Consider the following 25,000-nt stretch of genomic DNA (forward strand, 5'->3'; position numbering starts at 1 on the left):
TTGTAACTTACTTGGAATGCATTTATTATTTTACTTAGACCAGATTAAGTACAACAAATGTTATTCTCTCTTTTTTCAGAAGAGAAAACCTGTCTAATGTGATAGTTATCAGAATCACAATTATGGGTGTGGTAAGAGAACCACGAAGGAAACAGACTAGCTTGAGTAACCATGCTATTTTTATGCATAGAATATGGTGAATCATTGAAGAATAATATCCATTATGAAGTCATGCTTTAAAAAATAACTTTCTGAATTTATTTCTAAGAAACCATTTCTCATGCATCTTTTGCGATCATATAATGCAAACTTACAAACTAATGTATTAAGAGAAGTAAGCAATTTGGCTGCTTGAGTACTCCACCATTCAAACCTTCCATGGCTGATACTTGTTGGTTTGAATACTACATTCCCATTTCTCTTTGATAACTATTGATTCTTTTGCCTAACAAGAATCTATTTACCTCTGCCTTAAAAGTATTCAATTAACCAGCCTCCATACTTTCTGAGACAGATTTCCAAAGTTGCTCAACTGACTGAGGAAAACAAAAATGCATCCCTGTCCTGAAAGGGTAACCCTAATTTTTAAACAGTGGTACATAGTTTTTGACTTGCCTGCAAGAGGAAACATCCTTTCCAAGTCTACCTTATCAAGATTGTTCCGAATCTTATCTACTTCAATCAAACAACACCTTATTTGTCTAAACTCCAGTTTAAACAATCCCAATATGATCATCATTTCCTCATAAGACAACCTTGTCATTCCAGGTGTAAACCTAATAAACCCTCAGTGAACTGCCTCCAACTCACTTATATCCTTTCTTAAATAAGCAGACCAAGAATGCATTCAATAGATAACACAGGGTGGAGCTGGAGGAACACAGCAGACCAGGCAGCATCAGAGGAGCAGGAAAGCTGATATTTCGGGCCGGGACCCTTCTTCAGAAATATTCAAGTTGTTTTCTTACTAATGTCCTGTGCAACTGAAAGATAACATCCTTAGTTTTATGTTCAATTCCTATTGCAATAAAGGATAGTATTATATTAGTCTGCTTGCTAAACCTGCAGACTAAGGTTTTTTTTGTGACTGACACACTAGAACACCTGGATCCCTCTGCATCTTGGAGTTCTGCATTCATTTTAAATTTAAGTAATCCTCTGTTTCTTTATTCTTCTAGCCAAAGTGAAAAATTTCATATTTTACCACTTGTACTCCATCTGCTCACTCACATAACTTATCTATACCCATCTGCATCTTCCTTATGTCTTCCTCATAACATGACGTATCTTTGTGCCATCTGCAAATATAACTGCCATACATTTGCTCATAAGAACTAGGAGCGGTAGTAGGCAATTCAACCCCTCGAAACTACTCTACTATTTTATATAATCACCTCAGCTTCAGCTGCATTTTCCTGCCTGCTCTCCATAACCCTTCAACCCATTATTAATTAAAAATCTGTCTATCTCCTCCTTAAATTTATTCAGTGTCCCAGTGTTCACCACACTGTGAGATAATAAATTCCATAGCTTCATGACCCTTTGAGAGAAGTCATTCTTACTTATCTGTTTTAAATTTGCCACTACTTAGCCTAAGACTGTGACTTTCATTCTTGACTGCTGTACTCTACACCTATTTTCTAAATCCCCTTAAGCATCTTATATACCTCAATTCAGTCTTCTCTCATCTTTCTCACCCCTAGAGAGTATAGGCCTAAATTGCTCAATGTCTCATCATAGGACAAGTCTTCCATCTCTGGAACTAATCTAGTGAACCTTGTTTGAACAGCCTTCGATGTGATTACATCCCTCATCAAGTAAGGGAACAAAAACTGTATGCAATACTCTAGATCCTGTCTCACCAATGCCTTGTACAGTTCCCTACTTTCTTCCCTACTTTCATACTTCATTTCTTTAGCAAAAATTCCAACATTCCATTTGCCCTCCTTATTACCTGCTGTACATGCATAGACACTTTCTACAATTTACTGTTTACGTCATTCACATAAATAGTAAGAAGGTGATGTCACAGTATAGTATCCTGTGGAATTCCACACATCACATCCTGCCAACAAAAAAAAAACTGTGATATTTTTGCCAGCCACCTAATCTTCTGTCCTTGCTCATAGTTACCCCAATACCATGAGCTCTTAATTTGTGCAGTGGCAGCTTATTTATTATCTTTGGAAATCCAAGTACAGTATGTCTACGGGTTCTACTTTATCCATAGCACAGGTTACTCCTTCAAAGAAGTTGAATGTATTGGTTTAATATAATTTTAATTCACAAACTCATGTTATCCCTTCCTGATCATCTTGTGTTTTTCTGAGAACACAGCTGTATCCCTTTTAATGATCAATTCTGAAACCTACCCCACATCAGACATCAAGCTAACTGGCCTGTAATTTCCTGCTATATGCCTCCATCATCACTTGAGTAAAGAAGTTATATTTGTTACAAAAACAGAAAGTGCTGGATAAACTCTGCAAGTCTAGCAGCACCTGTAGAGAGAAAAATAAGGTTAATGTTTCAATTCCAGTAATCTTTCATCAAAACAGTTGTTGCAGGATCTGCTGAGTTTCTCTTGCACTTTCTGTTTTTGTTTCAGATCCAGCATCTGCAATTCTTTCATTTTAGTCACATTTACTACTTGACAGTTTGATGAAATCTTTCCCAAATCAAATGAATTTTGGAAAATTAACACAAGTGCATCATTAGGCACCACTTTTAGAACCCTGGGACAATATCTGTTGGGACCAGGGGATTTATCAGCCTCTGGCCCCATTAGTTCATTCAGTACCATTTCCCTAGTCATTGTAACTTTACCAAATTCCTCTCTATCTTTAGATTTACAGCTATTACTATTTTTTGTATCTTATACAGTGAGGATAGATCCAAATATTTATTCATTTCATGTGCCATTTCCTTATTATCTACTATTAACTCTCCATTCTCATTCTCTAGAGGACTGACACCCAGTTTACTTTCATTTTTGCTTCAAAAAGGCCTGTAGAAACTTTTGCTATTCATTTTCCATGTGTATCAAGGTCCCTCCATAACTTAATTTCTTGCTGTTGATGAATCATATCATCATTCTCTGACATCTTTATATTCTGTCCAATCACCTGACCTGCCACTCAGCTTTGCATAATTGTATAGCTTTTCCCTTAGCTTGAAGCTTTCCTTAACTTCTTAGGTAATGACAGATGGTGGATCCTCTCTTGGGATTTTTCTTTATAACAGTGATATACTTATTCTCAGTATTCTGAAGTATATTTTTAAATATTTGGCACTCTTTTGATCTATCCCCTAGTGTAAGATTCCAGTTCATTTGATCTTTCACAGTTTTCAAGCCCATACGATTGCCCTTATTTAAGCTTAATATACCTTCTTAGACTGACTCATTTCTTCTAAAACTGAATATAATATTTAATCATCTTGTGGTTGCTGCTACCTAATAGTGCCTTTACTCTGAGATTATTAATTATGTCTGTCATATTAAATATTACTGTGTCTAATATAACCTGCCCTCTGGCTGGTTCAAAAATGTGCTGCTCTAAGAAAGTGTCTCAAAAGCATCCCGTGACCTGCTCAACCAGGCTACTATTATCACTTGGATTGTTCTAGTTTCTATATAGATTAAAGTCATCTTTTATTATTGCAGGCCATTTATCAGAAGCACCCAAAGTTTTTGTTTGTATACTTTGTTCTCTATTATAGATACTGTTCATATACAGCAATCATATGAGTGACTTCTTTCGCATAGTATTCCTGATCTCCACCCAAGTCGAAACTACATCCTGATCTCCTGAACAAAGGTCATCTCTTACTGCCGCACCGAAGCTATCCCTGATTAACTGTGCTAACCACCCCCCAGCTTTACCTACTTTCCTATACTTTTGAATGTCACATACCCCTCAATGTTCAGGACCCAATCCTTGTCAGGATGCAGCCAAGTTTCCATCATATTTATTTTCTTCAATGTGTGCAATCAATTTGTTTACTTCATTATGGATGCTATGCACATTCTGATAACAGAACATTTAGGATTTTTTAAAAAATCTTTCTAACATCTAGTCTTGGTATATTGTTAGGCATTTCCTCTTCATTCCTTCCTGCCACTTTCTGATCTTCAGTTTCCAAATTTCTACTTTGCTCTCCTGCCCCGACTCTACCCCATGATTTGCTATGTCTACTCAAGCTTGATCTGGAGTGAGACGCAGCCCTAGAGAGTATTCAGTGTTGGGAATGTGTGGGAATTCAGTGCAGAGAGGAAGAGGTGTTTTTTGCTTTATTTTGGCTCATAGTTTGTAAGGCCTTTTTACAGGATCAGTTGAAGCCCAGGATCAGGGGCCCAGCACAAAAGAAAGAGTGATGTCATAGGAAAACCATTAATTCATTGGTTGGTAATAGTTACTATTTTGACTATCTATTGTTATAATGTAACGCTTCTGTTTAAGGAGGGAGGCCAAAGAAAGGAACTCATAGGCTGCATAGCCTGACCTCAGTTGTAGGTAAGATTTTAGAATCCATTATTAAGGATAAGATTGCAGCGTAGTTGGAAGTGCATGGTAAAATAGGGCTGAGTCAGCACAGCTTCAAGGGTGAGTCATGCCTAACAACTCTGTCAGAATTCTTTGAGGAGGTAATGAGCAAGTTAGACAAAGGAGAGCCCCTGGACATGATCTATTCGGTTTTTCAGAAGGCCTTTGATAAGATGCCACACAGGAAGATGTTAAATAAAAGCCCATGGTGTTCGGGGCAAGGTACTGGCATCAAGAAAGGATTGGCTGTCTGCAGAAGGCAGAGAGTGGATAAAGAGGTCTGTTTTTTAGGATGGCAGCCAGTAACTTGTGGAGTTCCACAGGGGTCAGTGTTGGGACTACAACTGCTCATGTTATATATTACTGATCTGGATAAAGGAACTGAGGGCATTGTTGCTAAGTTTGCAGATGACACAAGGATAGATGGAGGGACAGATACTGTTGAAGAAGTAGGCAGACTGCAGAGGATTTGCACAGGCTAGGAGAGTGGGCAAAGAAGTGACAGATGGAGAACACTGGGGGAAAATGTAAGGTTATGCACTTCAGTAGGAAGAATAGAGGCATGGATTATTTTCTAAACAGAGAAAGGCTTCAGAGCAAATATGGGAGCCCTAGTTTAGGATTGTATTTTAGGATTTAGGATTCAGTTGGCAGTTAGGAAACCAAATGTAATGTTAGCATTCATTTGGAGACAGCTAGAGCTCAAGAGCAGTGATGTACTACTAAAGCTATATAAGGCATGGTCAACTGCATTTGTGATACTTTGGGTCCTGTGTTTAGGGAAGGATGGGCAAGTGTTGAAGGGTTCCAGAGAAAGTTTATAGGAATGTCTCTAGGGATGAAGGGCTTGTCATGTGAGGAGCGGTTGAGGACTCTGGGTCTGTACTGAATAGAATTTAGAAGGATAGGGAGGTGATCTCATTGAAATTTACAGAATCCTGAGGGGCCTGGTTAAAGAGGATGTGGAAAAGATGTTTCCATTAGTAGGGGAGACTAGGACCTGAGGACACAGCCTCAGAGTGAAAGGACGTCCCTTCAGAGCTGAGATGAGGAGGAATTTCTTCAGCTAGAGGGTGGTGAATCAGTGGAATTCATTGCTGCAAAAGTTGTGGAGGTCAAGTCATTGAGCGTATTTAAGATAGATGTAGATAGGTTCTTGATTGGTAAGGGGATCAAGAGTTATGGGGAGAAGGCAGGAGAAAAGGGGTGAAGAACATATTGGCCATGATCGAATGGTGGAGTAGATTGATAGGTGGAATGGCCTAATTCTGCTCCTATATCTTAAGGTCTTATCATCCTGATCTCTATTCCATTGTTTAGTTTAGCAACTTGGGATTCTTTGACATAGCAAGCATATCCTTTAAGTTGTTGCAGTAAAACAGCAGTGGGAAAGAGAGCTCCGGCCTATTGCTTCTCACTAATAAGAATCTGTTACTCCCTAAGTGGTTCATAGTTGTACAGACATGGAGTACATGAGGAGTGAAAAATCCCCATGCATTTGAAGTACTTTATGTGAATTACTGCACTAACCTGCCAAGACATCTGAAAAGGAGTAGTTGGTCAAGGCAACAACCCAATCTTATATAAAATCTGCTAAGTAATTTATTAATCCTGAAGCTTTTGCAACAAACAAAGATACAATTTTAGGATGCAATCATTTGCATGCCAGGGAGGTCAGAGGACAGTAAGCAACTTTTGCATTTGCTTGAATTACTGTTCACATTACTGTTCATATTATTGTTCAAAAATGCTCTGTGGTGTACCAAATAAGTTCAGCATTAAAAAAAAAATAGGAAAAGGTGTTAAACAAATGTCATATAAAGTGCTGGGAAATTCCATTCAACCATGAGCCAGATCAGGTACTTTCCAGCTTTGAGTTTAAAACTAATGAAATTGGCAGTTTAGAAGAGACAAATATGTGTTTTTTTTTTCAGGTTCATTGTGTTACCTTCTTTCTTTCTTCCTTCAACATTGTGATGATGCAGGCAGTGAATGAATTTCAAACAGATTTTTAAACACTGAATTTTGAAGCTAATCACAAATGGATATTCTATCACATCAGATCATATGTTGCAAAGTAAGTGTGCCAATGCAGATACCAGATGCCCCATTATTCTTTCAATCTGAACTAAGGGTGCAGAAAACCCTATGTGGTTCATTACATTCACAAGTATTGCCATTTGCATTCAGTAAAAGGTGTTAAGAAACAAGAGAAGTGTTGCTGTTCCATTTTGACAGCTCGTGTAACAAGAAGCATGATACCACAATAAAAATATTCAAAAAGCAGAAAGTGTTCCACCTTATGAATTACTGCTAATTGTAAATCTGTGAAGATAACAAATGGTGTCATGTCTGATGAAAGGAAACTGCAGTTGCCCTTTCAAAATGTTTGCAGAAAATTCAAGCCTGTTGATTAATACATTGCTCATACACTTCTCTTTCGAATGTGATGGCTGCTTCCTGCTCTACCAGATGAACATTTCATCTCACACCAGGCTGTCGTCTGTTCCTGCTGCTTCTAAAATAATGTGAGATCTACAGTCTTACGAGCATACAGAGCTTATTGAACATAACTGTTTAGTAGATGGTAAGACAGGACATCTTACTTGAAACACTATTAATTGCTGCTCCAGTTCCATGTGTGATCTGACATCACTATGACTTAGCTCTTGTTGCGCATACCTAGTTGCTGTAATTAAAGTAACAGTACAATTCTCTCAACTTCACAGTTTCCCATCTTCCCCAGGGCTCTGCTCTTACACTGCTGGGATATTTTATATTTTTATTGCTCTTCGCTTGATCCTCATTGCCACTGACTCAAATCTCCTTCATTAGATTTCACTGGATGTGGTTTGAGTAAGCATGAATCCTACTCTGAATGTTGCTTGTTCCTCAATGCCTTATGATGCATTTGAGGGCAACTTACTCACATGTCAAATCATATAATTCCCTTCTCTACCTTGTGTCCACTAAGCCAAATTTCATTCACTTTAGAACTAAATTCCTATTCTTCTTCTCACGTCATTCGTCCTCCTCCTCCTTAGGCAGTCCCTTGGGAGCAAGTACTTTGGTTTGTCAGGGTCTGAGATGACATACAGGGAGATAGAGTTTGGAGGGTTCTCTGTATGAGTTATTGAGAGGTTTTTTTTTTATTCATTCACAGGATGAGAGTATCAGCATTTATTGCCAATCCCTAATTGCCCAGAGGGTAATTAAGAGTCAACATTGCTCATTGCTGTGAGATTGAAGTCACCTTTGGGCTAGACCAGGTGAGGATGGCAGTTTCCTTCCCCAAAGATCATTAGTGAACCAGGTGGATTTTTCCCTGACATTTGACAATGAATTCATGGTCATTATTAGACTCTTTATTCCAGAATTTTAATGAATTCAAATTCCACCATCTGCCTTGGCAGGATTTGAACCCAGGTCCACAGAACTTTACTTAAGTCTCTTAATTAACAGTCCAGTGATAATACCACTAGGCCATTGGCTCCCCTTTGTGTGCTCTCACTGATGCCTAAACTTTGCCTTTGTGTCTTATCAAAGTCCCTCAATATGTAAGGTGCCATCCTGAATGAACCTTCTCCACTTTGCTTGAAAAAAAGCAGGGACTGCCAACAATTGGCAGGGATGTTGCACCTCTCCAGTGATGTATTGAAAGCCTTCCTGAAATGTTTCTATTCTCCTTGAAGCTCCCTGCAACAACTGAATTCTCAACATAACTGTTGCTTCAGGAGTCTAGCATTAGGTATACGAATGACATGTCCAGTACGACAGAACTGATGTTTAATGATTACAGCCTTGATGTTGGGCATGTTGGTTTGGGAGAAGATGCAGCTGTTTGACTGCATCTCTTACCACCTGATTTGGGAATATACCATATCACTTGATTGCCTAGGAGACCAATGATTTGTCTCTTCTAGCCTAAATAATATCAACAATGGGATATCCAAATTCTTCTGGCATGTGAATTCCAAAAATTTACAACTCTTTGAATGAAGAACTTCTTTTTTCATCTCAATCCTACATAATTAAACCTTTATATCTGTACTTCCATGTTCTAGATTCTCTAACCAGCAGAAAAAGCATCTTACTGTCTACCATGTCAAACCACTTCAGAATCTCAATTTTATCAATGAAGTCGTTTCTCATTTTAAACCCTAGAGAATGAAGGTTCAATTTATTCAGGTTCTTATCATCATATAACCCTCTCATCCCTGGGAGCAAACTAATGAATGATCACTGTAGTGCCTCGCACAAGTAAATCTTTCTTGAAATATGAATCAGAAACTGCAACCAGTATGTCTGGTGTTGTTTGACTAAATTGTGGCAAGGCTCTTGATTCCTATAATCCAATACATATGTAATAAATATGCCTTTTGCCTTCCTAATTGCTTGCTATGCCTGCACACTAACTTTCTGTATGAGTATGCCCATATCATGCTGAACATCAACATATCTAAGCTTATTGCTTGAAAAAGAAGCAAGATATCAAAGCTTTTCATTGCTTACTTATCAGGATGGATATGAGAAAGCCAAATTTTGAACAATTGCAACAAAGCTGCAGGGGAAAAGACAACAATACTGCAGGAAAAAAAGACTGCTAATTGGTTGATTCTGTTTGAGTGAGGCACTGCCACAGAGAAAGCAACAGGGAATTACAGGCCACCAATGCTCAGAGTTTGACTGATTTTTTTAAGGTGGTTGTTAGTTCAGTTATTGGTGCATTTGGGATTGTTAAAAAGATGTTGCACCATCATGAAATCGCTTCTAACAGTAGACGTTTCACTGATAGCTGTCTCACCAATCAAACCACGTCCATTTCTCCTGTGATAACAAGCTGTAGAGCTGGATGAACACAGCAGGCCAAGCAGCATCATAGGAGCAGGAAGGCTGACGTTTTGGGCCTAGACCCTTCATCAGAAATAAATAGGGAGAGAGGGGGAAGCGGATAGAAGATGGATAGAGGAGAAGATAGGTGGAGAGGAAACAGACAGGTCAAAGATGCGGGGATGGAGCCAGTAACGGTGAGTGTAGGTGGGGAGGTAGGGAGGGGATAAGTCAGTCCAGGGAGGACGGACAGGTCAAGGGGGAGGGATGAGGTTAGTAGGTAGGAAATGGGGGTGCGGCTTGAGGTGGGAGGAGGGGATAGGTGGGAGGAAGAACAGGTTAGGGAGGCGGTAGGGGGAGGGGAGAATTTGAAGCTTGCAACCGCAGGAAGTGCTACACCTGCCCCCACACCTCCTCCCTCACCCCCATCCCAGGCCCCAAGAAGACTTTCCACATCAAGCAGATGTTCACCTGCACATCTGCTAATGTGGTATACTGCATCCGCTGTACTCGTTGTGGCCTCCTCTACATCGGGGAAACCAAGCGGAGGCTTGGGGACCGCTTTGCAGAACACCTACGCTCGGTTCGCAATAAACAACTGCACCTCCCAGTCGCAAACCATTTCAACTCCCCCTCCCATTCCTCAGACTTCATGTCCATCCTGGGCCTCCTGCAGTGCCACAACAATGCCACCCGAAGGTTGCAGGGACAGCAACTCATATTCCGCTTGGGAACCCTGCAGCCCAATGGTATCAATGTGGATTTCACAAGCTTCTTTATTTAGTTCAGAACCCCCTTCCCCTTCCCCATTTCTGATGAAGGGTCTAGGCCCGAAACGTCAGCCTTCCTGCTCCTATGATGCTGCTTGGTCTGCTGTGTTCATCCAGCTCTACACCTTGTTATCTCAGATTCTCTAGCATCTGCAGTTCCTACTATCTCCATTTCTCCTGTCGTAAGTTTTTCAAATCAACAATCATTACCATGGAGAAGGAGAAGGACAAGGACAGTGAAAATCAGAGAGCACCACCACCTGCAAGACCCCCTTCAAGCCATTCAGACTTGGAAAATAAATTGTTGTTCCTTTACAGTGGTTGAGTCAAAATCCTGGATCTCCCTCCCTATTGACATGTTTCATGCACTTACACCAAATGGACATATAACGGTTCAAGAAGACAGCTCACAGGGGCAACTGATGATGAGCAATAAATACTGGCCAAGTCAGCAAACCCTACATCCCCTGAATGAATTTAAAATATGTGGTGCTAATCCAAACATTGCATTCCTGCCTATGTCCTCATGATTGAAAACTGAAAACAAATATCTCTTTTTGTCACTATTCAAGTTATGTAGCACCAAGTGACTATTTACACATTTCACATCTTTTGAAACAGATTCTGATTTCCTCTTCTTATGGCAAAAGTGAATAACCTCACTTCTTCACATAATGTAGTCTATCTGCCAACTTGTTGTCCCCTCACTTATCACTTTGCAACCTCTCTGTGGTTTTATTATAATTTAACTCCAGCTGGTTTTGTATCATCGGCAATCTTAAATACACTTTTCTCTTTCTCTTCAGCTAAGTCATTCCTATATATAGTAAATAGATGAGGCACCAGCACTAATTTGTGCACCAGCAGTCACAGCCTGCTGATTTGAAAATACCCTATTTATCCCTTCTTTTTGCTAATCTTTCCATGTTATATTAGACCCCCAGTTCTGTAAACCTTTTTCTTGCCTATTAGCTTTTCGCTATCAACTACCTTTTGAAAATCCAGATATACCACATCTACTGGTTTCACATTCTCTACCCTACCAAGTACATGTCAAAAATCACTAATAAAATTGTCAATCAACATTTGTCTTTCATAAAACCATATTGACTTGATCTACTCATACTGTAATTGTCTAAGTTTATTGTTTGGTCCTCCAGAATATTAGGGTGCAGCATTTGCCCAATGATTGATACCAGGCAGTTAGTCACGTGCTTTCATTCTCCCTCCTTTCTTGAATAGTGCTGTCACATTTCCTAGCTTCCAAATAGCTTGCACTATTCCAGAATGTAGGAAATTTTGAAAAATCATGTCCTGAGCTTTTAACGAAGAATAACTAGATTGATACCTGGTGATGTCTAATGAGGAAAGTGTAGACAGACTGGGTTGTCCACTAAATCTGTAACTATTTCTTTCAAAACTCTAGGATGGAGTTATTATCAGGTCCTGGTAAGACTGTAGTTGCTTATGATTCTCCATTACCTTTTGATCACAGCAGATATTAATTTCCTGAATGTCTTCGGTCCTAGCTTATCTTTATTTATAGCATTAAACTTATGTCTTCAACAGTGAAGACAAATACAAAATATTTGTTTCATATTTCTGCCATTTAACCTTTGCCCATGAAAATTCTCCTTTCTGTGCTTTTAAGTATCCAATTTCTTTTAGCTATTCTCCTTTTTTATTTATTTACAATAACTCTTGTGTAAGGGACTGGTGGCTCAGTAGGTTGAGTCTCTGCCTCTGATAAAAAGGTCGGAAATCACATGACACCAGGTTTAGTCCAACAGGTTTATTTGACAACACCAGCTCTCAGACCTCAGCCAGGCTCCAAAAGCTTGTATTATCAAATAAACTTGTTGAACTATATCCTGGTGTCGTGTGATTTCTGAACTTGCCCACCCCAGTCCAACACCAGAACCTCCACATCATCTGATAAAAATATCCAAGTTTGAGTCCCACTTCAGAACATGATCGCAAAGCCCCCCCTCCCCATTTCTGAAGAAGGGTCCCAACCCAAAACGTCAACTTCCCTGCCCCTCTGATGCTGCCTGGCCTGCTGTGTTCCTCCAGCTTCATACTGTGTTGTCTCTGACTCCAGCTTCTTCAGTTCTTGCTATCTCTCAATGTAACTTTATGATGCAGCCACACTGGTAATATATGGAAGTCGAGCAAATGGAAGTGCCAATGTTGGCAGTAAGAGCAGGAAAGATTCATGGTTAATATATGATGATAAGAATGTTAGAGCCTCTAACATCATAAAAAAAAACAAGAATAAGAAGCAGAAACTGGCCATCCAGTTGCAAAGCCCCCCCTCCCCATTTCTGATGAAGGGTCTAGGCCCAAAACATCAGCCTTTTTGCTCCTATGATGCAGCTTGGCCTGCTGTGTTCATTCAGCTCTGCACCTTGTTCTCTCATCCAGCCTGTGTGCTTGCTGCACCATTCAGTTGTTTGTTTTTTGAATTCCACATTCTCGTCTACACCAAATAACCTTAGATTCTTGCAAGGCAAGAGGATCAGTCACCTCTGGATTTAAAGGATTCAATGACACTGCCTTTACCAACATCTGGGGCACAGTTCCAATGTTGCACATCTCTCTGAGAGAAGATATTCTCCTCATCTGTCTTGAAAGGGCTAAGCCTAATTTTTCAACAGTGCTCCCTAATTATAAACTCATTCACAAAAGGAAATATGGTTTCCACATTCACCTTGTCAAGATTGTTTATGATCTTGCATACTTCAGTCAAGTCATCCCTCATTCTTTTAAATTCTAATGCAAGCAAGCTCAGTCTGTCCAAACTTTCCTCATTGGACATGGTCCCTGATTCCAGGTATCAATCTAGTTATTCTTCTCAAAGTTCAGAATGTACTATTATTATCTGGAAACTTGAGTTTTAATGTAGGTAGACCTAGGTACAGTTTTAAGCTTGATTTGTATTTCTATATTGTAGATGTTAAAACTTAATTTGAATTTCCAATTCTGTGAGTGGTGCCAGGTTGTTTGGATGTTTTCTGACATGCATTTAAATTATGCATTTAAAACCCTTGATGTGAGCAATCAGTGCTTTAGAAACAAAGGTAGAAGAAAAAATTGGCTTTTGCACGGTGACAAGATCTCCTAAGAAACAGGAGGACAGAGGCTGAAACAAATTATTTTCAAAAGATAGAAACACCCAAATGGTCAGTGAGTGTGCAGATTTTGTTTGGAAAGAGTAGGTCAGTCAGAAATAAAAAGCCTTGTAACAGTAGCGGTGTAGTTTAAACCAAGAGAAAAGAAGCCCTATGTGGCTAAATTTCAGTGAGACCAAAGTTTCAGCAACAATAAGTGAGCTGTGTTAGTTATTTGTTTAAAGGGCTCGGGAACTGTCATTAACTGAGGGAATCACATTGAGTAAAAGATGGACACAAAAGAGTAAAAGATAGAGTTTGCCAGAAGTAAACCAATTGCAGCATTTCCACTGAACAAGGATTTTTAAATTGGAAACAGGGTGATGTTTCATTGAGACATAGTAGGAACTGCCGATGGTGGAGAATCTGAGATTACAAGGTGTAGAGCTGAATGAACACAGCAGGCCAGGCAGCATCAGAGGAGCAAGAAAGCTGACGTTTCGGATCTGGACCCTTCTTCAGAAATAGGGGAGGGGAAGGGGACTCTGAAATGAATACAGAGAGGGGAGGAGGCGGATGGAGGGGGATAAAGGAGCAGATAGGTGGACAGGAGATGGACAGGTCAAGGAGGTGGAGATGGAGCCAGTAAAGGTGAGTGTAGGTGGGGAGTTAGGATGGGGGTTGGTCAGTCAAGGGAAGATGGACAGGTCAAGGAGGCTTGGAGGTAGATTTAAGTACCTGTAGTTTTGGTGTTGATGGTAAAAGGCAAAGGTAAAAGGTAAATACTTAATTCTAGTATTTGTAGTAAGACTATTTCAAATATTTCTTACTTGGGGAAAATAACCTGTTTTTCCATTTTATATTTATAATTCCTTATGATATTAAAAGTACATTGCAGTTTTCAAAAAAGTTGCAAAATAGAACTTTTAGTTTATAAGACCAGCCTTCGTTCTGGGATTTAACTTGTCCAGCATTGTCATCAGCTGGGATCATAAAAAGTGAACACATTCACATTTTCCCATATGACCCTCCATCGGCCAGAATTTTGCCCACTTAATCATTTATATCCGTATGTATTTTCTCTATGTTCTGTTCACAACATGCTTTCCCACTTATGTCATCTGTAAATTTAGCAACCAAACTTTGGTGCTTCTCATTCAATCACTCATATAAATTGTAAAAAGCAGAGTCTCCACCACAGAACCCAGTGGAACTCCACTCTTACCACATCCTATCAATTAGAAAAATACCCATTTATGCATGCTCTTTGCTTTTCTACCAGCCAGCCAACATTTTATCCACATTGCTCCAATGCCATGAGCTCCTATGCTGCATGACAACCCTTGATGTGCCAGATGCCATCCGAAATCCAAGTATATGACCTCTACAGCTTTCCTTTTATCCCCCCAGGGTATCTTACCCCTTCAAAGAACTCTAGTAAATTGGTTTAACATGATTTTACTTTCACAAAACCACGTTGATACTTTCCAATTATATGTGAAGCTTTTTCGAGTGCCTAGAAATAACCTCCCTAACAATTGATTCTAATATCTTCCCCATGATAGATGTCAAGCTACACAAACATAACTTGCTGTAAAAACTCAACAGGTCAGGTAGAGGAGACCCTCTTGTAGATGTCATGCTAGTTAGAGTTTCCTCAAACTCTAAGGCCTAGAGTTTCCTGTTCTCTATCTCCCTGACTTCTTGAACTAGTTTCCAGAGGATGTTTTAATTGAGTTTATGATTGAAACCTGCTTCATTGAGCAATACTGGATCTAACATTGTTGTGCTCTTTGAAATTTGGCATTCTCACATTTGCCCCAATGGGTTCTTATCAAATAACATTGGCAATATGTCTTTCTTCCCAGCAATGCCTTACAACTCAGAATGGATTGTTTGCAGTCTTAAGCCACTTTACAAGAGCAACATCTTAAATGTGACACCTTAAGTGAAATAAAATCTCCAAAGGCGCTTCATAGGAGTATTGTGAAATAAAAATGACACTAAAATAGATAAAGAGGTACACCAGTGCAAACAAAATACTGTGAATACTGGCGATCAGAAAGATAAGTGGGAAATTCTGGAGAAACTCAGATCAGGCTACATTTGTGGAGAGAGAGGAACAGCGTTAACATTTCAAGTTCAATAGGACTCTTCCTCAGATCACAATATATTAAGTAAAAGAGATACTATGTCAGATGGGAGATAATGTTGTGAGAATATTGTCACTGGGCTATTAATCCAGAGACCCAGGCTAATATTCTGGAGAAATAGGTTAGAATCTAACAGTGACTGACAGTGAAATTTGAATTAATTGATAAAATCTGCAATGTAAAGCAATTTTACCAGTGACCATAAAGCCATTGCTGATTTTCTGTTTAAAGCCATCTAATTCACTAATGTCCTTTATGGAAGGAACATCTGCCATTCTCACCTCACCTGGGCCACATGAGAACCACTGCAATGCACATTCAGACGGTCTAGCAAGCCACTTGTTTGTATGGATGCGTTTTTGATTAGCCAGAATTTATTGTCCAATTCTAATTGCACAGAATGAAGTTAAGAGGCAGCCGTGTTGCTGTGGATCTGGAGTCAAATGTAGGCCAGACCAGCTGAAAAGGCAAATTTCCCTCCCTGATGGAAATGCGTGACCAAATAGATTTTTACAAATATCAACAATGGGTACATGGTCACCATTAAGCTCATTTGTTATTTTTCAAAGTCTCACTAGAGAAATGAAACCAAATGGATAACAAGCAATGAGCTAAGCACCTGAAATAGCATTGGCACAGACAGTCCTGTTAACCTTGCAAAGCCCTCCTTATGAAATGGATTGCAGTGATTCAAGAAAGAAGCTCATCACCACCATCTTAAGGGGAATATGAATGGGCAAAAAATGCTGACTTTAAGCTTGTCCTCACCAATCTATCTGTAGTAGATGTATATGCCTATGACAATATGGCTGGAGTCACCATTGCACTGTCATTGTGGAGATGAAACCTCACGTTCACATACCTCCCCCCACTGAATGGGATGGATTTTGAACAGCTCTAACAAGTCAATCCTGGGCATCCACATGGTGCTGTGGGCCATCAGCTGAAACAGAATTGTACTCAACTATAATGTGTAACCTCAAGCCCAGCATAACTCTTTCTGTACCATTATTATCCAAGCAAGGGGGCCAACTTTCATTCATTTAAAAATGCAGGTGGGCATGTCAGGAGCAGCACCAGACATACATAGATTGGCTTGGAAACATCAAAGGGCAACAACTTGGAAATATGTTACAGTTCCTTTCTTGTGGTCATTATTGATGAACTCCCTTTCTAGCAGCACTGTACACAACAAGAATGCAGTGTTTCAGAAGACAGCCTCTCCAAGACAATTAAGGAAAGGCAATAAATGTTGGTATAGCCAACAACTTCTACACCCCATGACCAAATAAAAGCAAATCCATCTTGATCTTCTCCTGAGATCCCCAGCATCATACAAGCCAGCCCTCAGCTGATCCATTCACCCTACGTGGTATGAAAAACTAGTTGAAAACACTGGATACTGAAAAGTACCTGAAAAACATTTAGCATTTTTACTAAAGACCTGTACTCCAGAACTAGCTCCACACCTAGCCAAGTTCCAGTCCTGTTACAATGCTGGCATCTACTCAGCAATGTGGAAATTTACCCAGGTATGTCCCATCCAATCCAGCCAACTACCATCGCATAAGTCTAGTCACAATTGTCGATGCATCATCAACAGTGGTATGAAGCAACATTTACTCAATAATAATCTGCTGACTAATACGTGGTTTGGTTCTGCCAGACCTCGTCTTGCTCCAAACATTTACACAAAAACTGAACTGAAGAGTAGGAATGAGGGTCAAAAACAGAAGTTGCTGGAAAAACTCAGCAGGTCAGGCAACATCTGTGAAGAAAAAATCAGGAGTTCTGAGGAAGTGTCACTGGAACCAAAACATTAACTCTGATTTTTTTCTTCACAGATGCTGCCAGACCTGCTGAGCTTTTCCAGCAACTTCTGTTTTTGTTCCTGATTTGCAGCATCCGCAGTTCTTTTGGTTTTTAGTGGGAATGAGGGTAGCTGTAAGTAAAATTCATGCTGCACAAGTGCCAGTCAATGTGACTATCTCCAACAAGAGAGAATCCAACATTACCTTTTGACATTTGTTGTGAATGGTGAATCCTTACGTACAACATGCTAAGGGTTACCATTGACCAGGACTCAACTGGACTAGACATATACAAGAGAAAATCAGAGATGAGGAATGTTTTGGTGAGTGATTTACATTCTGACTCCTGAAGATGTGTCCACTTCATTGTGAAGTTAGGAGTGCAATGGAATGCTCCCCACTCACCTGGATGAGTTCAACTCCAACCATATTCAAAAAGCTCAACATCACCTAGTGAAGCAGTATTTTTGATTAGAACCTCATCCACCATCTTCTGCATTCACTCCTTCTGCCATGGAGACACAGTAGCAGTAGTATGTGCCATCTACAAGATGCACTGAAATATCTCACCAATGCTTCTTATAAATATCACCTCTAAACCGAGGAGCTCTTCCACATAGTTTGTCTAAGGTCAGCAGAACCACAGGAATACCACCACTTCAAAGTTCACCTCCACATCACACAACATTGAATTGGGGGACTTTATGAGCACACATGGAAGGATTTGAATCTAAGAGTGAAAATTTTAAAAGCAAATTGTTGCTTTCCTGTGAGCCAGTGTAAATAAACAAACACAGTGGTGTTAGATTCCTGGGACTTGGTGCAAGTAGTGCAACACAAGTAACAAGTAGCAGGACACGGTTAACAAAGTTTTTGATGATGTTCAGGTTATAGACCGTAGAACGTGAGAGACCAGTCAGGATGACATTGCAATAGCCAAATCTAGAGGTAACAAGGCATGAAGGAGGATTTCACCAACACTTGTGCTGAGTGAGGTTGAAGATGGGGAATATTACAGAGATGAATATAGCCAGATGAATATATGGTAGAAGCACATCTTAGTGTTAGGTAGGAGATCATGGTTATGAAGATTCGCAACAAACAACTACACCTCCCAGTCGTGAACTATTTCAACTCCCCCTCCCACTCCTTGGACGACATGTCCATTCTGGGCCTCCTGCAGTGCCACAACAATGCCACCCGAAGGCTGCAGGAACAGCATCTCATATTTCGCTTGGGAACCCTGCAGCCCAAGGGTATCAATGTGGACTTCACAAGCTTCAAAATCTCCCCTCCCCTGACCGCATCCCAAAACCAGCCCAGCTTTTCCCCACCTCCCTAACCATTCCTCCCACCTCAAGCCTCACCCCCATCTCCTACCCACTAACCTCATCCCGCTTTCTTGACCTGTTCGTCCTCCCTGGACTGACCTATCCCCTCCCTAACTCCCCACCTACATTCACCTTTACAGGCTCCAACCCTGCCTCTTTGACCTGTCTGTCTCCTCTCCACCTATCTTCTCCTTTATCCATCTTCTATCCACTTCCCCCTCTCTCCGTATTTATTTCAGAATCCCCTTCCCCTCCCCCATTTCTGAAGAAGGGTCTCGACCCGAAACGTCAGCTTTCCTGCTCCTCTGATGCTGCTTGGCCTGCTGTGTTCATCCAGCTCTACACCTTGTTGTCTCATGGTTATGAAGATTTAGATTTGGTCTGTTGTCAGGGAGAAGGATAGAATTTATAAAGAAAGGTTGAACAGATTAAGTCAGAGTTGAAAATGCAATCAGATTAACCAATAAAATAGTGGTTAATCTTATTGTGCTTTCGGTTCTACCTTCCTGTCTGCAGTTGACTCCCTTGTCAATCAAAAACTACAGAAATCAGTGTTGAATAAATTTAAAGATCTCACATCTACTATTTTCTGAAGAAGAGAATTCCACACTATAATGACCATCTGAGAGAAAGAAACAAATCACCTCACCTCTGTTTTAAAGCGAGGACCTCATTCTTAACCTACATCTCTTGTTTTAGTCTCTCCCCACAAGAGAAAACATTCTCCAGTTTCCACTCTATCCAGTTCCCTCAAGACCTTGTACATTCAATAAGATCACTCTTATTCCCTCTAAACTCCAGTGTGCATAGGCTTAATCTGTTCCTTTATTCATTCATGGGGATGAGGGCATCGCTGGCAAGGCAGCATTTATTGCCCGTCCCTAATTGCCCAAAGGGCAGTTAAGAGTCAACCACATTGCTGTGGGTCTGGAGTCACATGTAGGCCAGACCAGGAAAGGATGGCAGTTTCCTTTCCTAAAGGATATTAGTGAACCAGATGGGTTTTTCCTGACAATTGACAATGAATTCACGGTCATCATTAGATTGTTAATTTCAGATATTTATTGAATTCAAATTCCACCAATGCCATTCCAGGATTCAAACCTGGATCCCCAGAACATTATCTGGGTCTCTGGATTAATAGTCCAGCGATAGTACCACTAGGCCATCGCCTCCCTAACCTTTCTTCATAATGTACGCCCACATCCTGGAATGAGCTCAGTTCTCTGAAGTTAAACCGAGAATTCTGATTTTCAATTTTGTTTTGAAGTTTTGATTCTGTTTTAAATATGAGTTAGATGTTTTCGAAGGTCCAATTTTTGCTGATAGTTTAGAGGCTTAGTGAAGTTTATGTGGGTTTGTCAAAGGTAAATTAACAGTTGATGATGGCATTCTTTTGGAGGTGCCAGGGATTTGGATGTAGCATCCACTTTTTCCACACTGTAGGGATTCTATGATTCTATACATTGTGAATGAATATTTCTACCAATGGAATATTCCTCGAACAGTTTCCTTCTGGTTACCAAGAGTAGTTGGAACAGGAAAGGCAATTCTGAGGTAAAGGAGCCGACATGGAAAGAAAGTAAAGAAGAAGAGAAACAAAAGAAAAGGAGACAAAAACACATAGAGAGAAGGAAACTGCATTTGAAATCTGTCTATCTGGGTCAGTGCAATTGAACTACTCAGTATTTCACAAAATTATAAGCGCTAAATGACTCATTCACAATGCCTTGCTGTCTGGAAACCATGCATAAGCTATGTTGTGCTTCACTGTTATTAAGAGATAAGATTGAAAATTGGTCTCTGTTGCTGGCAGTGAGCAGCTCTGCGCTGCTAAAATAACCTTAAAGTGCAATTTGCAATGTCTATTCAGAGACAGATCACACTGAAGATACATGTGTAATTGAAAGTTACTTTAATCTGGTTCAATTTGGAAGACTTTGCCCTTCACCGCCACAGAACTAAATTTGAAGCTTATCAGCTTCTGATCTAGACTGAAAATAATTAAAGATACTAATAAAGGTGACTGCTGAGGAACATAAGGTCAATAATGACATCCCCATTTCTGCTAACTGCATACGAATTATTTTCCTTCTATATTCAAAATAATTTCAAATTCAACACTATATTACAGATGCCATGTCATTTGCATGTATAAATTAACTTGTTTCATACTTGAATATCAGTTTAATATCTTGTGTGTACTATTCATGAAAATGAAGATCAAAGGCATGGAAAATTGTTGAAGGAGTGCAGTGCTGAAATTCTGTACTGCTTGGAATATGTGAAGAATAAAAATGATTCTTGGTATAACAGGGGTTTGGATCTAGTATGTTTGATATCTACCAGCCTTCCTGAATTGAAATACTGGAAATGTGAATGATGGATGAATATTCTGGTACCCTTTGGGGTCAAGAATTTCTTAAATGCAGTATTTGCCCTCCAGGAGTCAAATGGCTTGATTAAGCTCCATGATAGAGTAAGTTGTATATGCTCTGCAAAAGAGGGTTTGACCTTTATCTTGTTCCATAATTTATATTATATCATTGCTTAATCTAACATTCTGTCGCATTCATTTTCATCCCTTTCATTCTCACTTAAAACCTCACAAGGAGTAATTTAAGCACAACTTTTAGGTCTGTTCAAAGCCTCAACACATGGATCGTGAAAGTATTATCTCCTTTACCCAATGTGATGCCAACAAAAATGAATACGTTATGTGAAGTATTCAGCTTCAGAGTTAGCAAGAATGGTCATGTATATGCTCCAATCCAAGGCAATTTAAAGCTGTAAGATAAAAAGCAGTCTACTTTTTAACCTTCTTTTCATGGTGACATTTTTCTGGTAACTTTATACTTCAATTCTGATGATGCCATTCACAACCACTGTTTCAAATTAGTGACAGCCTGATGTTATGCCATTTTATTTTCATTTTGATGGCCTAAATTCAGATTGATGAACTAAAAGTAAGTTGAATTTTCTTCCAATGAATGAACATTTTGAATATTTTATTTCTAGAGGGTAATTGTCACGAATATGAGTGGAGGACAAGTCCCTGGAATGGTAATGAGCGAACTGTATGGTGCATCCGTTCAGATGGTGTGAATGTGACAGGTAAACAGTATCTAACTTTATATTGTGCATCAAATTGACAGAAACTGAATAATCAGACAACAGTTCCTGTCAGTGTAAGATTTTGAGTAATTGTTCATCTTTTTCATTGCATTCCTCTATTTATTTTAGAATGAATACATCAGGCTGATTTCTTGTATTTAAAATGCCACTATAGAATGTTATAGCTGTAAAATATTTTTGATACCATAACACATCTTCCTACTTCACTCACTTCAAACAGAGTTAACCCTTGACCTCCCCAAAGCAAGTAGTCCAAATAGTGAGTTTTGGGAGTCGGGCAAAGGCATAGCTTCCAACGTGGCAAGCTGTGACTACATTGTAAAATTAACTTTCCCTTTGAAAACTTAAGACACCTTCATGACATTAACTTATCCTAATCATCCCTTTATTTCAGTTCCTAAAACCTCCACCATTACCTTCTGCCTCTGGAACTTTTTCATTGTCAGAAAAATCCTTCAAGATTACAACCTCCTCTCACTCCAGCCATTTTAAAGGAATAATACTGATCTCATTAAAGCGGTTCCCCTGGTATCACAGTAAGTTTCTGTGGTTTCAGTTCTGCAAAATCTAAGGTGGAGAACAGTAGCAACTGATTAACCTAGTTATTTATGACCACATTTTGATCCCACCAACCTACACAGTCATTTTCGGTGAATCCCAGAGTTTGAAACTCTACCTCCACCCCATCAACATTTAAATGTAACCTCTTGTTAATGTTACCTTAAATATGTGGTCAACTTTTATTTTCATATTGATGACACTAAACTGTACTGTATGCAGTAACTACAGGGATTTTGCAGACATCCACAACTCTGTACCTGATATTAAACCCGTGGGTTAAATTTTATTACTGCGGTAGAGGAGGATTGGGAAGCAAATTTGGCAGTAATTTCATATACTGGTTAATATGTTAATTGGACAAATTAAAGTGTCAATTGAGGGCAAAGTTAAAATACAGCCCAGACTTTCCAAAATACAGATGGGTTCCATATATAGATGTTGGTGGCCTTTTGGTGTTGGGGTTTGGGCAGAAGTGTATGTCCCAAAGTGGAATGCTGTGACCTTAGGCTATCCACCTGAGGGCTCCTAGCTCAGCAATGAGTACCTGACAACTTTGGCCACTGTTTATCTTGTTGACTACTCCGTTTTCCAGCTGACTCCTCCATATTGAGATGGCCTCATGACTTTCCAGCTAGTGGTCCATTAGCATGCATTGCTCCTGATTGGCTCATGATAAGGCCTGCAGTATGAGAACACAGGATTGCAAATGCACAACCAGCCAGTGATCACTGATGGCTGGGACTCAGGTTCCTGTTTGGTCTCAACACCAGGATTCTGTAGCCCTCAGGAAAACCGAGCCCTGAGTTTACTAAAAGCTTCTGTTTCTTATTATTTCCAAAACTGTTTCCATCTTCTTTGACTCTGTAAGTGGTGACATGCCTCCGACTTTGACCCTGTCCTTCCCTGGCTGCCACCTCAGACATGGTCCAGATGTGTGAAACCTTGGTTTACTCTGAGCTCATTTTGCAATCTCCATGAACTAACCTGAAACAAAAACTGCAAAATTCCACACCCCTAAAGCTACATCTTCCCCACTCCACCCATTCACTTGCACCCATTTTTCTTAACGTCATTGTCCTTATATTGCTTTTTTCATCCATAAAATATATTTTATTCCCAGTGGTATATATTTATGTCTTTACGCATAATAAGGACCACATTTCCTCCTGTACTGATTTGCACAAGCTTCCCTTGACTTTAGCAATCTACTTTAGCATTCTTTCACCTGTTTACAAATATTTCCGTGATCTCTGCCTATCTGTTATAAACCTCTCCAGCACCCTTACCCTATAAATGTCCTGAAGTCCTCTAAAACCTGCTTACTACATTGCATCCTTACTGCTTTATGCCCTGCAGCTGTTCCTATAACTATCTTGCCCCATGTTCTGAAACTACTTGGTATCTCCACCCACTGCATCTCTCTGTCTTAAAAATCATCATAAAAAACCCTATTCTTTGAGCTTGTTTTGCTTATCATGACCATTTCATCCTTTCCCAGACATGGTGTTACTTCACTATCCTCCATTATCCTGATGTCCTTATGTCAGGTATAATTTGTCTGGTTAGCACACAAAACAATACTTTTCACTGTATCTCGGTGCATGTGACAATAATAAATCAAATTTTAAAAAGTCACAAGCACTGAGATACCTTTCGGACTATAATAAATGCGAAATAAATGCACGTTTTTAGTGAGTAAGGAAGGGGCTCAATTTTCTTTCTTGCTAGCTTCATCTGTTATGAAACTGAGGAATAAGAGGTTGGAGACATGCTCCCTGAGCCAATGGATTTGGTTGCAAACGTTTCGTCATTCTGCTAGGTAGCATCATCAGTGTGCCTCCGGTGAAGTGACGGTGTTCTATCCTGCTTGTTATTTATATGCCTCGTTTTGCAAATAACAAGTGGGACAGAACACTGACGCTTCACTGGAGGCGCATTGAGGATGTTATCTGGCATGGTGATGAAACGTTTAAAACCAAACTTACTGGCTCGGCGAGCATGTCTACAATCTCATCCACAACCCGAGCTACAAATCTTCTCAAAAACTTTAATGAGGAATAAGGCTTGTACTGTCACAGTAATGGCCTTTAATCTAGTTCTTTGGTCTGCGTGGAAAGATTGAGAAGTCAAAAGTGCAATGGCACAAAGCTGTACATTTAAAGTGTCAATTGAGGGTGCACTTAACATGTAGTCTGGATTTTACAAAAGAAGATGGGTCCTGAACATGGAGCGTGGGTGCCTCCCAGTGGCAAGCCAGGATGGTGTTGGGCAAAAACATAGTGGCAAGCTGTAACTGCACTGTATAGTTAACTTTCCGTTGATAGCTTGAGATATCTTCATGACAGAGAGGAATATGAAGAATATATTTTTCCTTAGTTTCTTCTGATAAGACGATGCAAAATACATACCATGTGGAACACGACATTATGAATCCAGAACACATATTGAAAAGTTATGATTTGTTGAATCTTTGATGGTTAAATTCATAATTCATAAAGGTGTGTCAAAGCAGCACTCTTACATTCCCCAATTTCTGCATGATTTTAGTAGCGTTAATAAACTGTGCATTATTGAACCTTATGAATGTATATTGTTGTTAAATTTATTAAATTTAGGAGGATGCTCTCCGCTGAATCAGCCAACTGCTACCAGACACTGCCATCCATCCTGCACTAAACCATACTCCTTCTGTACACAGGTAGGCAATCAAGACAAAATGCTTTTTCACTGTAAATATTTACTATTTAATAGGTTA

At 39.7% G+C, this 25,000-nt stretch overlaps 1 protein-coding gene across 1 annotated transcript in view; it reads left to right on the forward strand.

Moving 5' to 3' along the window:
• thsd7ba (thrombospondin, type I, domain containing 7Ba) overlaps positions 1 to 25,000 on the forward strand; it is an 886,244-nt gene that overhangs the window by 802,741 nt on the left and 58,503 nt on the right. The window contains exons 25-26 of the mRNA XM_048599575.1: positions 21,568 to 21,663; positions 24,861 to 24,943. Of these exons, the coding sequence (XP_048455532.1) occupies positions 21,568 to 21,663; positions 24,861 to 24,943 (179 nt within the window). The remainder of the gene's footprint in view (positions 1 to 21,567; positions 21,664 to 24,860; positions 24,944 to 25,000) is intronic.

This window comes from Rhincodon typus, chromosome 7, assembly GCF_021869965.1.
Source record: "Rhincodon typus isolate 14 chromosome 7, sRhiTyp1.1, whole genome shotgun sequence".
In the NCBI taxonomy this organism is placed as follows: Eukaryota; Metazoa; Chordata; class Chondrichthyes; order Orectolobiformes; family Rhincodontidae; genus Rhincodon; species Rhincodon typus.